The 16,063-nt window shown below is 43.6% G+C and overlaps 1 protein-coding gene across 1 annotated transcript in view; it reads right to left on the bottom strand.

Moving 5' to 3' along the window:
- Positions 1 to 3,347: 3,347 nt before the first annotated feature.
- C2H14orf180 (chromosome 2 C14orf180 homolog) overlaps positions 3,348 to 16,063 on the bottom strand; it is a 33,139-nt gene continuing 20,423 nt past the window's right edge. Inside the window, exon 4 of the mRNA XM_061612821.1 lies at positions 3,348 to 3,542. Within this exon, the coding sequence (XP_061468805.1) occupies positions 3,348 to 3,542 (195 nt within the window). The remainder of the gene's footprint in view (positions 3,543 to 16,063) is intronic.

The following is a 16,063-nucleotide window of genomic DNA, read 5'->3' as shown; positions in this document are numbered from 1 at the left end:
GCAACATCTGCCCAGCCCTCCCCACCTCCAACCAGTTGTCATTCTGTGCTAAAAAAACCCAACTCATTACTAACCTAAAAGTGGGCTTTCTTCCTCAAACCTGGTGCGGGTGGCAGTGTCTCCCAGGAATATACCATGGGGCTTGGAATTAGGGATGTGGGAGAAATTGGATTCGGTTTGCACTTAAAGGTGAACCTAGCTAATTCACACTATCACACTACGTGAATCAAAACACAAGCATCCTTCAAAATTCACAGTTCTCTGAATTATTTTGTGATGCAGTTCTTCAGCCGGGGAAGAAACGTAATGTATAAAAAATGCATATGAGAGGGTAGTCATCGTGAAAACAACATACAAAAAGGCATTATATTAGGGGAAATTGCCTACAAAATGTGTATGAGAGATTTGCACAGAAATGCTGATGAATTTTCACGAGCAGTTAAAATAATCTCAAACTGATGTGGAAATTTGAACTGAGCTTGCTTGGAAAAACTGAGAAACTGAAACCAAATTTGACAAATTCACCCATTGGGATGAAGCTTTTCCCTCTGAAGATAATTAACCATTAGTCAGCTCCCATTATCCCCACTGGCTAGTTGTTTTTCCCACACACAAGAAGAATATGCTTCACACTGCGTGGCAGAAAATGTGGCTTCCATAGATTCCAGAATATGCGGTTGGCTGGCATAATATATACAATGAAGCCAAGGCCCCAAACTTCCTATTCCTCTAAAGAATCCCATTTATTTGACCAAAGAGCCCACCTGAGCCATCATTCCCCGACATATAGCCACTGGGAGGGAGGGGAGCAGCACCTTCCAAATATCCCAAGAGAGGTTTCATCCTGCCTAGCAAGAAACTCAGAGGCGATACTTAGATTGACACCTTTTGTCAATTAATTGTTAATTGATAGGGGCCGATCCCCTGTGTACGCGATAGGTGTTGACCAAAGCAGAGTTTACTCCCCCATGATTGGGTGGATCCCCCCCCCCCAGTATTCCCCAATGCCGTTCTTCCTGGCACTTCATGAACATGGCACAATTGGGGACAAATCTTGTCTCCATCTTCTTTGGCCCAAAGGAACTCTTCCCTCTTCCCCAAGGGAACCCAGGCTCAGCCTCTACATAGGAACACAGGAAGCTGACTCAGACCATTGGTCTATCTAGATCAGTATTGTCTACCTTGACAGGCAGCAGCTCTCCAGGATTTCAGGCAGGGGATATTCCCATCTGTACCCCAGAAAGCTGGGGATTGAAGCTGGGACCTTCTATGTGCCAAACAGATGCTCTAACCACTGAGATACATCTGTGAAGCCAATATTTTAGGACTTCTGTTAATGGAACCCTATTTTATTTTATTTTATTTATTTATTTATTTATTTATTAAATTTATTAGTTGCCCATCTGGCTGGTTATCCAGCCACTCTGGGTGACGTACAACATAAAAACATACAAATTACATTAGAGCATTAAAAATCTCAAACAATGATAATAAATGATAATAATTGCACTGTTTTGTGTTGGGTTTTCTTTTAAAAGCAACTGTCTCTGTCTTGACTCTGAATAAGGCAGCGGCAGCAGGACAGAGCAGGGTGGGGTGGCATTGATTACCTGGCTCCCTGATGCAGAGGTCACTGCTGGTAACTGAGAGGGAGAGGAGCAAGGTGGGGGGAGAGAGGAGAGTGTGGGTCCAGTGGCAGAACCTTCCTCCTGCCTCCTCCTCCCCCTCTTGATTACTGGCTGTGACTTTGCATTGAGAAGCCAGGAAAGCAATGCCACTCTGCTCACTATTGAATATACCTTAACTGGACCTGTTAGAAGTGTCTGGTTTGACTTGTGGATTTCCCATAGGCAACTAGTTGACCACTGTGAGAACAGGATGTTGGGCTAGATGGACTATCGGCCTGATCCAGCAGGGTTCATTTTATATTCTGGTGTATTGTTGACAATGATTCTGACCCACCCACTCTTGCTTAGCCAACCAGTTTTACTGTTTGTTTGTTTTTTTAAAAAAAGAGGAGGTACATGGGAATCTCAGGGTTAAATCCAAGTGTCTGTGACTACCGGACTTTAGCAGTGTACTTCCCTGGTCATGAGAAATTCTCATGGTTCTTCAGTGGGTTCGGCCCAGAACTAGTGAACGTGGAGGGCTGATAGCATCTCCTGTTGTGTAAGTAGTAAGGAGCATGCCTCCTGCTTAGATCTTCAGACAGGAATCATGTGGGGCCCGACGTGTGATAGGGAGATGCAGGAATCATCACCCACCTTTAATTGTTTTTTTAAATACAATACAGAAGGCATTTTACATGGTGTTCAGTTTTGCCAACAATCTTGATGTGATTACAGTAAGTTATAAACGGGATCAGCATCTTAGGGGAAAAAACTTTTTGTAATTGTCTTTTTTTAAAAAATCAATCTATAGACAAATTGTATTTTATTAAGCCACAAACTCATGACAGTGGGGAGTACTGTATTTCTGAAATTTTTATTTGTGTGGTTAGACTATTTGTCTTCTACTTTCTGAAATCTAGGACTGCTATCAAAAAGTTAACGTATATAGAATAGATTGCAAACAACACAATGGATAAAATGTCTTACTTATACACACTCTCTCACTCCCAACAAACCATATTGTTTAACTGGAGCTAGGTCATGACCATTTTCATTTGGATTATATTTTGCAGCCAGGGTTAAACACTTTTACATCCTATTTATTCCAATGGGATGTGCATCTACCCTCAGTTTCATCCAAGGCAAAATCTGGGGTGAACTCTAAGACTCCTGCTTTGAAGAAACAGATGAGTAATTTCAAGGATAGCAAAAAGTTTTGATAAGTTTAACAATATTCCCCGCCTGTCCGCATATTCCTTTGAGTCCCTGCATGTCCACACTCCCCTTCTGTGAGCAGCATCCAACTTTTATTGTTTCAAAATTAGCAGGTTTTGAAGACTAGTCTTTCAAGCAGTCTAGCTCATGATTTTTATTTTATTTTAAGAAGTTGATTGGCAATACTTTGAAATCCTGGCTGTGGCTCCCACACGTCCCCAGGATGGAAGTAAGAATATTTTCAGTGCTTCAAGTAGCTTACACAATGGGCCTCTAATTGCAACTGAGATTGCTAGGAGACTATAATGGTATTATGAAAGAAATGTAGAACCCAAGTGACAGCAGAAAAAGAAAAAGTGCCCGCCAAGGAGAGCTTCTTGTATTCTACGAGAGGACAACTGTTTCGTTCTCTGCTTAGTTAAAAGAAAGAGGCTCCTTTTCTCTCTTAAACGCATTCAGATGTTATCCGAGAGTAAGCAGGCCATTGTCTCCAGCCCTACATGGTTCCACATTTGTGGCTGTCTACAGCCTCGTCAGCCAAGTCCAACATTTCAAAGCAACGTGTCTGATCTGAAGGAGGATGATAACAAGCTGGGAGTGAAACTCTTCCAAGACTTTGAAATCTTGCCTCGTGCCGCTGTAGTATAGACTTAAAGCCAAAAGCAGAACCACACAAAGGAAAATCCCAAGGAACAAAGGCAGGATGCTCACAGGCCTCTTGTGCACTGGAAAGTACCAGAGGAGAGTAGAAAGAAGTAAGCATCAGATCACATTTCTCCCCAGACATGTCGAAACATTCCTCACTTTTCCCTTTTTGGGATAATTCTTAATGCCAATGCCACACCTCCATATATATATATATTTGGGGGGCAGGGATTAAACAAGATGCTCTCTGTGGGGGCCCCTCTCTGAGTGCACTCACTGTTATTGCTGTTGCCCACTCACTTACCTTTCCCACTGGCCGCCATCCATGCCACCTCCCAGAGGGAACGCAGGCACGTAGGAAGTTGCCTCATATTGAGCCAGACCTTTGGTCGATCTATCTCAGTATTGTCTGCACTGACTGACAGCAGCTCTCCAGGGTTTCAGAAAAGGGACATTCCCAGCCCTACCTGGAGATGTTGGGGATTGTATCTGTGACCTTCTGTATGCAAAGGAGATGTTCTCTCACTGAGCTATGGCCTTTCCCCTAAGGGCGGGTCCAAGGCATCCAGAACTTATTGCTGCTTCTCCTGGGTCCTCTCCCTGCTTGCTTGGAGAGGACGGATGAAGAGGCAGCAGCAACAAAGAGGAGGAAGGGCTGGCCCAGGAGGTTCCTGGGATTGGCAGTGGATCCCCTATTGAGGCATGGGTCTTGGTTGGTGCCTGATGATGCCAAGCCCTGGAACCGATCCTGCTGAAAAAAATAGCAAAGGAGAGGGAGCATTTTGGGGCATGAGCAGAGCATGTGCTCCTCACCACCAACCAAAGTCCAGGCACCCACATTGTAGTGATACGCCCATGGCCTTTGTCCTCCAGCTCCACACTTCTCAGCTGTCCAAAGGTCTCCTGCACCTTTAACTTACTCTACCTTTTCTCCCTTTCTGTCTCCCGTGCCTGAAACTGCCTCCCAGAAGTCCTGCGTGATGCCTTCTTTTTGTTCCTTCCCTCCTCAAAACCCATCTTTTTCACCAAGTCACCCCACTGTAACTCAGCCTAAGTGCAGGAAACTGAAATCACCCTGTTCCCAAATTTTGAAAAAGATGTTACTCCCTGCAAATGAGGCAGTTGTTTTTCCTGCCTCTTTTGCAGGCCAGAAGGAAGAATTTCTCCAAACATTCATTCATTCATTAATTATTTGATTTATATCTCACCCTTCCTCCCAGCAGGAGCCCAGGGCGGCAAACAAAAGTACTAAAAACATTAAAGCATCATAAAAACAAACTTTAAAACACATTAAAACAAAACATCTTCAAAAACGTTTCTTGAAAAACACTTTCAAAACATCTTCTAAGATTAAAAACATTTTTAAAAAGGAGGTTTAAGAACATATTAAAAAGCAATTCCAACACAGACACAGACTGGGATAGGTCTCCACTTAAAAGGCTTGTTGAAAGAGGGAAGTCTTCAATAGGCGTTGAAAAGATAACAGAGATGGCGCCTGTCGAATATTTAAGGGGAGGGAATTCCACAGGGTAGGTGCCGCAACACTTAAGGTCCGTTTCCTATGTTGTGCAGAATAGACCTCCTGCTAGGATGTCTTGCTAGGATTCAGACTCAGTTTATTGGCCCTCATCCAGCCATCAAGTCCAGGTAGCAGTTCAGGGCTTGCACGGCCTCTCCCAATTCAAATGTTATGGAGAAATAGAGCTGGGTATCGTCAGCGTATTGCTGACACCTCACCCCAAATCTCCTGATGACCGCTCCCAAGGGCTTCATATAGATGTTAAACAGCATGGGGGACAAGATGGTGCCCTGTGGCATCCCACAGAACAACTGCCAGTCACCCAATACTATTCTCTGAAAACGACCTTTGAGATGGGATTGGAACCACTATAAAACAGTGCCTCCAATACAGAGCTTGGAAAAGTTACTTTTTTGAACTACAACTCCCATCAGCCCAATCCAGTGGCCATGCTGGCTGGGGATGATGGGAGTTGTAGTTTAAAAAAGTAACTTTTCCAAGCTCTGCTCCAATACCCATCTCACCAAGCTGGCCCATGGTCAATGGTATGAAAAGCCGCTGAGAGATCAAGTAAGAATAACAGGGTCGCACTCCCCTGTCCTCCTGATAAAGGTCATCCATCAGGGCGACCAAGGCTAATTCAGTCCCATAACCAGGCCCGAACCCAGACTGGGATGGGTCAAGATAATCTGTTTCATCCAAGAGTACTTGCAATTGCTGCGCCACGACCCTCTCAATCACCTTCCCTACAAAGGGGGTATTTGAGACCGTTCAGTGGTTGTAACAAACCAATGGGTCCAGGGTGGGCTTTTTCAGGAGTGGTCGGATCACGGCCTCTTTCAAGGTGGCTGGAACCACTCCCACCTGCAATGATGCATTGACCACACTCTGGATCCACTCGATCAAACCCCCTCAGCAAGCTTTAATATGCCAAGAAGGGCAAGGGTCGAGAGGTCACGTTGCTGGCCGCATCAACGCAAGCACCTTGTCTACGTCATCAGACCGTATCAACTGAAACCGTTCCCAAGAAATTGCAGCAGACGTTGCACTGGACACCTCATTGGGAACTACAGTAGATGAGGATGGGGCATCAAGACTGCTATGGAGGTGAGCAACTTTACCCTCAAAGTGCCTTGCAAACAATTCACAGTGGGCCTCCGAAGGGTCTAAAACTCCATTTCCTGGAGTTGATGTCAACAGACCCCTGACAATATGGAAAAGCTCCACTGGATGGCTACTTGAAGATGTGATGGAGGCAGAGAAGTGGGCCTTCTTTGCTGCCCTCACCACCACCCAGTAGGCATGGTTATGATGTTTTACTCGTGCCCGATCAGCCTCACAGCACATCTTTCACCACCTGCGCTCTAGCCAACGTCCAGCCTGTTTCATTGCCTGCAGCTCACTGATGTACCAAGGTGCAAACTGGGCTCCACAATGCTGGAGAGGGTGCTCGGGGGCAACTGTGTCAAAATGTTCCCAAAACATGTTTGGGATAGGGAGTGGATGGCATTTAGTGACCCACTAGACAAGTGTGTGTATGTGGTGTGTGTGTGTGTGTTCCTCATCATGTCTTTGGTGCAAAAATAGTAAGTGGTGGATTTATACAGGATTGTCCACCCATCACTCTATGTTATTACTTGTTGTGTGATCCTTCCCAACGTGTTACTGCATTATTGCCACCTGGAATGGCACTCTTGAGCACAATGGAAGTGTGACACCCCCCCCCCAAAAATATGTTTCTGGTATGAAGAGTTACAGGATTTCAGCAGGAAGCTATGAGTCATGTATGGACTGGAAATGAAGCAGTATGTCCACCCCAACATTTTTGCAGTCACAAACGGTATTGGAAATGGGATCACATATAACTAATTACCTTTAGACCATCATGACCATCAAAACTCATCAAGAGGGCTTTAAACTAAACCCTCTGGGGGATGGAGATGATGGCTTAAATACCGATCCAAAGACAGCGGGTTGTAAACGCAAGAATTTGAAGGGTACAGGAAACACTGGGAGAGAGAAAGGGATACACGGCAAAGCTCACGGTATATTAACGGAGGAATCCAATCAGGACAAAAGAGACTTCTGGTGTCTATATACCAACGCGCGGAGCTTGGGAAACAAGCAAGAGGAGCTTGAAGTCTTAGTGCATCAAGGCAAATATGACTTCATAGGGATAACAGAGACTTGGTGGGATGACTCCCATGATTGGAATATAGCCATTCAAGGATATAAACTCTACAGAAAGAATAGAAGCAGGAGGGGGAGTAGCGTTATATGTCAAAGACACCTCTATGGAAATCCAAGAGAGCGAACAAAGGGGTCCGGTAGAGACCATTTGGGTAAAAATAAATGGAGAAACAAATAAAACCGACATGGTAGTAGGTGTCTACTACAGACCCCCTGGTCAAGAAGAGGTGGTAGATGAGGCCTTTCTCAAACAAATCTCTGAAATCTCAAGGAGGAAAGAAGTAGTAGTGATGGGGGACTTCAACTGCCCGGATATCTGCTGGGAGACAAACTCTGCGAAGCACAAAGCCTCCAACAAATTCCTGATGGGCCTTGCTGATAATTTCCTCTTTCAAAAAGTAGAAGAAGGAACAAGGGGATCGGCAATCCTGGACCTGATCTTAACTAACAGGGACAAATTGGTCACGGGAATTAAAGCGGTCGGTACCTTGGGGGAAAGTGACCACGTAATGCTGGAATTCGTGATTCTGGGGAAAGCCAAAGAAGAATATAGTCAAATATGGACCTTGGATTTCAGGAAAGCCGATTTTAGCAAGCTCAGGGAAATGATGGGTAGGATCCCGTGGCTAGATAGACTAAAGAAAAAAGGAGCCCAAGAAGCGTGGGAGTTCATGAAGAACGTATTACAAAAAGCGCAATTGCAAACAATTCCAAAGAGGAAGAAAAATGGAAGACATTGGAAAAAATGGGTTTTTCAGATATGTTCGAAGCAAGAGAAAGACCAAGGAAATGGTGGGACTGCTGCTCAATGAGGATGGCAAAATGTTGACAGATAACAAGGAAAAGGCAGAACTGCTCAATGCCTATTTTGCCTCCGTTTTCTCCCAAAAAGGGAACAGTGTGCAACCTTGCATTGGTAGCAATCTCAGTAAGGGGTCGGGATTGCAGTTCAAGATTGATAAGGAGATAGTCAGGAAATACCTAGTTAACCTAAATGAGTTCAAATCTCCAGGGCCTGATGAACTGCATCCCAGAGTATTGAAGGAACTTGCTGATGTTCTCTCGGAACCTCTTGCCATCATCTTTGAGAAATCCTGGAGAACGGGAGAGGTGCTGGAGGATTGGAGACGGGCAAACGTCGTCCCGCTCTTTAAAAAGGGTAAAAAAGAAGATCTGGGGAATTACAGGCCGGTCAGTCTGACTTCAATACCGGGAAAGATATTAGAACAGATAATAAAAGAGTCCATTGGCAACTATCTAGATGACAATGCTGTGATTAGTAGGAGCCAGCATGGGTTTGTCAAGAAAAAATCCTGTCAAACTAATCTCATCTCTTTTTTTGATCGGGTCACTAGCTTAGTAGATGGTGGAAATGCTGTAGATGTCATCTATCTAGATTTCAGCAAAGCGTTTGACAAAGTCCCCCACGACCTTTTGATTAGCAAACTGGTCAAATGCGGACTAGATGGAAATACTGTCAGGTGGATTCACAACTGGTTGGAAAACCGTACTCAAAGGGTGGTCATCGGTGGCTCTGCTTCAGACTGGAAGGAGGTTTCGAGTGGAGTGCCACAGGGTTCTGTCCTGGGGCCGATACACTTCAACATTTTTATCAATTACTTAGATGACGGGGTGGAGGGAAGCCTTATGAAGTTTGTGGATGATACAAAACTGGGAGGGATAGCTAACACAATGGAAGACAGGAATAAAATCCAAAGGGACCTGGATAGACTGGAAAATTGGGCTGAAATTAATAAAATGAAATTCAATAAAGACAAATGCAAGATTCTGCATTTAGGCCACAAAAACAAAATGCACAGGTACAGGATGGGAAATACCCGGCTTAGCAGTAGTGCGTGTGAGAAGGACCTTGGAATTGTAGTGGATCGCAAGTTGAACATGACCCAGCAGTGTGATGCTGCGGCAAAAAAGGCAAACGCGGTTTTGGGCTGCATAAACAGAGCTATAGTTTCCAGGTCGAGGGAAGTAATTGTCCCACTATATTCTGCATTAGTCAGGCCTCATCTTGAATACTGCGTTCAGTTCTGGGCGCCTCATTTTAAGAAAGATATAGACAAGTTAAAGCGGGTTCAGAAGAAGGCGATGAGGATGATAGCTGGTATGGAGAACAAGTCTTATGAGGAAAGGTTGAAGGAACTTGGCATGTTCAGTCTGGTGAAGAGAAGGCTGAGGAGTGACATGATTGCACTCTTTAAGTACCTGAAGGGCTGTCACATAGAGGAGGGTACAGATTTGTTCTCTGCTGCCCCAGAGGGTAGGACTAGGTCTAATTGCAGGAGCGTAGATTCAGATTGGACATTAGAAGGAACTTCTTGACAGTAAGGGCAGTTTGGCAATGGAACCGACTGCCTAGGGAGGTGGTGGGATCCCCTTCGCTGGATGTCTTCAAGCAGAGGCTGGACAGCTATCTGCGGGAGATGCTCTAGCTGTGGATTTCCTGCTGTGAGCAGGGGGTTAGACTCGATGGCCTACAAGGCCCCTTCCAACTCTATGATTCTATGATTCTATGAGTGCAAATAATCATGAATGCATAATAAAAAGGGGATCTGGAGAGGCTCTACCCTTATTAATGTGATGAGTAGGGATGTGCTAAAATTCCGTCCAATTTGGATTCGGTACCGAATTTTCCATAAATCCACTTATTCTCTATAGTTGCGGATTGGATTTTTATGTAGTGACTTTCTGCAGCTATTTTTAAAAAATGGAGTTTTTTTAAAAAGCACCAAACACCCCTTCTCTAAAACATCTATATTAAGAATAATGATTTTATTGATATTTCCTTTCATTTGCTTTTTCCTTTCAAATTATCAGTATTTCAAAATAATAATGTTAATATCTATATTTTTTGCAAGGGAAAAATGGATGAGTAACAGCAGAGGCTAGTGGACAAAGAAAGAACTCAAATCGATACTGGGCCGGTTAGGTTGACGGAATGCTTTCGAATCAGTACCAGCCAGCAGCTCTCATCCCTGGTCAACATGCTGTTCTTGCTTTGTCTTTCTTGGTGTGGAGCAGCACACCCAGCTTTCTTCAGCTTCCTTCTAACTGAATCATAACTTAATCACAGACCATCCCTTTCTCCAATCTTGGTGGCCAAGCTGAGTCATTTCCCTGACTCTTAAGATGCTTGCAAAATGTGCTGGTATGCTTTTGCTTGGGGTGGATGGATGGGTTATTATTGGTTTAATTGGTACTGTAGTTTATTTTTGATTTTTATTTTTTTTTGGTAAACCACTTCAAGATTGTTTGGGAATTAAGTGATATATGAAATAAAGAAAAAATAAAGAAAATAATAAAATACGCTCAGCTGCCTAAGAACAGGGCTTGGAAAAGTTACTTTTTAAAACTACAATTCCCATCAGCACCAGCCAGCATGGCCACTGGATTGGGCTGGTGGGAGTTGTAGTTCAAAAAAGTAACTTTTCCAAGCTCTGCCTAAGAACCCATGGAGAACCAAGGAGGCTGCCTGCAAAGCACCTGAGAGCATGGCTATTTCCACCCCCTCCCCAAAGGTAAAAAGATGTCCTTTTAACTTTAGAAACCTTTAGGAGGGAAACTCATAAGGATGGGGGTGGAATGAGGAGATATTAGATTCAGTTTGCATTTAAAGGCAAGCCTATCTAATTCATACTTTTTGAAACAGTCATGCAAAACAAAACACATCCATCCTTCAAAAGGTGCCCTTGCAATGAAGTTCTCCAGCCAAGTAATGTGTTTAAAAATACCAGTTTAATGTGGACGTAAAAATGCATGCATTAATGAAAATGACGTATAAAAAGATGTTATATTTGGGGGAAATTCCTTTACAAAAAATGTGTACATTAGGCAAAATTGCACACAAAAATGTATTTATATATTAGGAGAAGTTTGCACTAAAATGCCAGAGAATTTTCACGAGGATTTTTTATTTTTAAAAAATTGCAAATTGCGGTCGAAATGTGGAGAACCAAATTTAAGATTGGAAAAATGAGAAACTGAGAGAGAACCAAAATGGACAGATTTCCCCACACCAGTGTGGTGCAGTGGCAAGAGTGTTGGACTACGAGCTGGGAGACCAGGGTTCAAATCTCCACACAGCCATGAAGCTCACTGGGTGACCTTGGGCCAGTCACTGCCTCTCAGCCTCAGAGGAGGGCAATGGTAAAACCACCTCTGAATACCGCTTACCATGAAAACCCCATTCACAGGGCCGCCATAAGTTGGGATCGACTTGAGGGCAGTCCATTTCCATTTTCACTCCGGGGGCAGCCTTCCCAGCTGCCTGCGGGGCCTCAGGTTTTCAGGCAGCCTGCTTCTTGAGCATTACAAAGGAAGCACGGGGAACTGGAGAGTGTCGAAGTGCACTGCTCCGCACAAAGAATACAGCCTCCCCCCCACTTAATGCACATCACAGCTCTGCTATAAGCCAGCCCTTGCTCTGCCACTTTGCAGCTGTGTGGCAGCAGTTCCCATAACCCGGATCTGCCCACTGAATGTGTCCTTCCGGCCTTCTGCCCTCAAACACATTTCTTTGGCACTCACGGCTTAAATAGTGACAACATACACCTCCCTCCAAAAGGAGACTGAATAACAATGATGAAATCTAATGGAGCATTGAAAGGGTTTGATTATATACAACAAGAACAGAATTACCATAATTAATGCGTGCACTTGGATACCCTCACTGCCAGCCCCCCCCTTTTTACATGTATTTCAGCAAAACGCAAGAACTTAAATGCTTCTGAATGCTAGGCTGCTGTGGCAAATTAATGCTCATTGGCAGCATAAAGAAACTAGATTCCATGGCTTTCTGCCTGTAACATGAGCCAGTTACACCCAGTTCTTTCAAATCATGGGGAAAAAAGAGTTAAGGCAGATCCACACCATATGTTTAAAGCACATCCAATGCACATTTAAAGCACATGACTCCCCCCCCAAGGATTCTGGGAACTGTAGTTTTCCCTTTGCAGAACTACAAATGTTTGGGGTGTGTATGTGTGTGTGTGTATTAAGGGTTCATCTTTATGCTTAATGGGTTAACATTAATTGGGGATTTTTTCATTTGTGTTCATATTGTCACTGCCTTTTTTTCTTTGAAGTCTTTTGGCACAATACTGCTAGTTACAGTCTTTGCTGCAGGGACAGCCAATGTGGTGCTTGCCTTCCAAATGACGTTGGACTCCAGCTCCCATCAGCCTCAACCAGCATAGCTAATGGTCAGGGATGATGGGAGTTGTAAGCCAACACCAGGTGGAGTGGCATCCTGTCTGTGAAGACGTTGCTAAGTCAGTGCTGACAACATGAGGTGGATGGACCAGTCATCTGCTGTGGTATAAAGCAGCTGCTTAGGTATAAGGGAAAGGGTATAGCTCAGTGGTAGAGCATGGCCTTTGCATGCAAATGGTGCCTGGCTTAATCTCCGGCACCTCCACGTAGGGTTGGGAAAGACTGTGGATTGTCAAGTAAGTCCTATTCAGAATCGACCCATCAAAATGAATGAACCTAAGTTCGTCATGTATATTAACTTCAATAGGTCTGTTCTGAGTAGGGTTAACACTGAATGCCACCCTCTGTCTGAAATCCTGGAAAAGCACTCCCAGGCAATGTAGTCAGTGCTAAGCTGGACCAATGCTTGGGATAATGCAACATCTTCTGTCCCTATATGCCCTGCGTATGATCTGACACGAGACATGCTGTCAAGCCAATATCTGTTGACAAGTCGCTGGGCTAGATAGAATGCTGTTCTGATTCAGCACAGCAATTTTTTATGTAAGTCACTTTGCTATTATTTTATAACAACAGTATTCTGGTATAGAGCTATTTGGATATGAAAAGTGCTACCAAATGGCCAACTCTTGCCTTGGATAATCATCATTTTTAAAAAATATTGTACAGAGGGTAACCGTTCGTCTGGTATATGAGCCCTGTCAGTAAGGATAAGATTTTTTTAAACGCCCACGATGGTCTGTACCATTATGGGTAAAGGTCCACTGTTCACTCTCTGGCCTATTAAAATTAGCTGCTATTACTAGTCCCAGAATTCATGGTAAACAATTAAGCTGTCATGCCGAGGTACACGGAGGAAGGCAGAAGTCATAACGGCAGGCAACCAAGCCCATAATCATGTATCAAAAAGTGTGTGTGGTGGTGGTGGTGGTGAGGCAGAATGCTGAGAGCAAATCATTTTAAAGAACCCGAGAAAGCGAATCAATGTTCTCTAATAGAGTCGGGGGGAACTGTTTGCAGCAAATGATTTATTCATCTCGAACGAAGCCCGTCTTTCCGCTTGCAAATTATCTCTGAGCAGGCTTCCATTTTCTTTGTTGAATCGATTGCTATTTAAAATTACTCTCTTTGTGCCTTCTGTGAATAAATGTCAGCCTGTGGCTTGCTCGCTAACTCCTTCCTGTGAGGGCTGATTCAAATATTATTCCACTTGTAGTCTGGTGTTTTTTGTTTTTGCTTTAATACCGGGGTATCTAGCGACTGAAACAAACAGCGTGAAATTGCTTCTGTCTCTGAACAGGACATGGAGACAGTGCTCCATTTTCAATGCAAGAGCAGGGATTTCTCCAAGTATGTCCCGGGAAACGCAGCTGTTCCTTGGGAGCCTATCAGGGGGTTTCTCAATGAGATGATAATTAAGGGTGGACCCTAAACAAAAAGTGTGCCCACCATGACCAGCTATCCTCTAATATGCAATGCTATAGGGCAGTGGTTCCTAAACCTTTCCCGCATGGGCTACTTAAAAATTGCAGAGGGTCTTGGCGCATCACCTAATGATTTTTTTTCCTGCCTGCCACAGCAATTGTAATCCACTGTGCTAGATGCTGTATCATTTTTAATTGCATTTTCTTGCTTCTTTTATTTCTTACATTGTATTAAGATTAGCATTTCACAGACTTCAAACTGTAATACAATAAAATACAATGTAAAACACAAAAGAAGCAGTAAAGTACAATTAAAATCAATATGAATAGTTAACGTGGACATGTCACGGACCACTTGAATGAAGCTCACGGACCACTGGTGGTCTATACAACACTGTTTGAGAACCCCTGCTGTGGGGAATGCTATAGCTTCTACCAGGAGATTGGAGAGTTAACGCTATTACTGAGAAGTCTGTTCTCACCTCTGATATCTGCCCACTAGCTACCAGGCCAAATTCAAGGTTCTGGTTTTGGTGTACAAAGCCTTATGCAGCTTGGGACCAGGATACCTGAAAGATAGTCTCCCTTATATGTCCAGTCAGTCACTGTGCTCTGCAGATGAGGGCCTCCTGCAGATACCACCTTATCAGGAGGTCCACTCTGCACAACATAGGAAGTGTACTTTTAGTGTTGTAGCACCTACCCTTAAATATTCCCTCCCCTTAAATATTAGACAGGTGCCATCTCTGTTTTCTTTGCCTTCCTCTTTCAACAAGCCTTTTAAGTAGAGACCTTATCTCAGTCTGCATCTGTGTTGGAATTGTTTTTAGATGTTTTTAACGTTTGTTTTAAAAATGTTTTTAAGATGTTTTGTGTTAATATGTTCTTAAAGATGTTTTGATACTTTTTAAAGTCTTTTGTTTTTAAGAGGTTTTAGAGTGTTTTTTGTGTTTTTGTTTCCCGTCCTGGGCTCCTACTGGGAGGAACGGCAGGATATAAATTTAATAAATAATAAATAAATACTGCCCTGTCCGCAGCTTTGCAATTGGAAAGGATTTTGGCCTAGCATGATTATATAGCACTTTGATATTGCTTCACATGCATTACCTTTGTGTATTCCTTACAACAACACTGTAAGGACATGAGTATTATCATCATCCCCATATTCATTGGTGGTTCATGGGAACAGGAAATAAGTTTTAGCAACTTGGACAGCTCCTTGAAAGTTCAGACTACAGCCCGGAGTGGATTCCACTGCCCCACTGAATTGGAGCCACCATATTACAGAGGGGGGGATTGAGATGAGAGGGTGTGGAATGCTGAAGGACACCTAATGGAGAGTGAGGTTTAAGTCAGAGGCTTCCAGCTTCATAGCTCATTTGCTGGCACCCTAGACCACCATTTTGGCTAATCTTTATTCCTTTTGCAAATCGATGCCATTAATAATCCTAGCAGGAAGCCATCATCAGTCAGTTCCACAAATGGCCCACGGTTAACATGCTAGAGTTTTCAACTTACCAACTATGTAGTCACAACAGGAGAAGTCTAGATAGAAAACAAAAAGAAAAGTCATTATTTACATTGTAAAGAAAGAAGCTCTTTGGACTAACAAAAAGGGCAAATTTGGTAGAGGACCTAGCTGCAGGTTGCAAATTGCTCAGTTAAAAGGCAAATGCACATTTACATGGTTCACTTGCAAAAATAATGATCTGACTGAGAAAATAATTCAAACAAGTTCAGCTGATCCCATTTCTGTAACCCAGGGTGTGAAAACATTTTGAGCCTAAGGGCAACCCTGCTTCTGCAAAATCTTCTGGGGGCCACATGCCAGTGGTTGGGCAGGGTCAGAGGTAAAAGTGGTTCTAGCAACACATAAAATGTACCTTTGTATAGTAGTCTAGTTTCTACACCGTCTCTCACATCCTCTCTATGCTCCATCCAGGAACACAAGAGGCCTGGTCAAGGTTCAAGCGACATTTCAAGCCTTCATCTGGAGGAGTGCTGTTCATTGTCCCCCATGTTACAGAGACCTGACTGGCTTCAACTAGATGTCATGAATTTCACGTCACTGGTTCCATGCTCTGGAGTATTCTTCCAGCAGAGGTTCAGAAAGCATCCTCATTACTGCTTTTCAGGCATTTCTTAAAGACCTTTTATGGTGACAGGCAGATTTTTACACTTTCTGAATTAAAGTTCCTTTGTTTTGTATTTTTTATGGTGTTTTATGTTTGATT

The sequence above is a fragment of the Rhineura floridana genome, chromosome 2, assembly GCF_030035675.1.
Source record: "Rhineura floridana isolate rRhiFlo1 chromosome 2, rRhiFlo1.hap2, whole genome shotgun sequence".
NCBI classification, from domain to species: Eukaryota; Metazoa; Chordata; class Lepidosauria; order Squamata; family Rhineuridae; genus Rhineura; species Rhineura floridana.
This window is presented reverse-complemented; position numbering and strand designations above follow the sequence as displayed.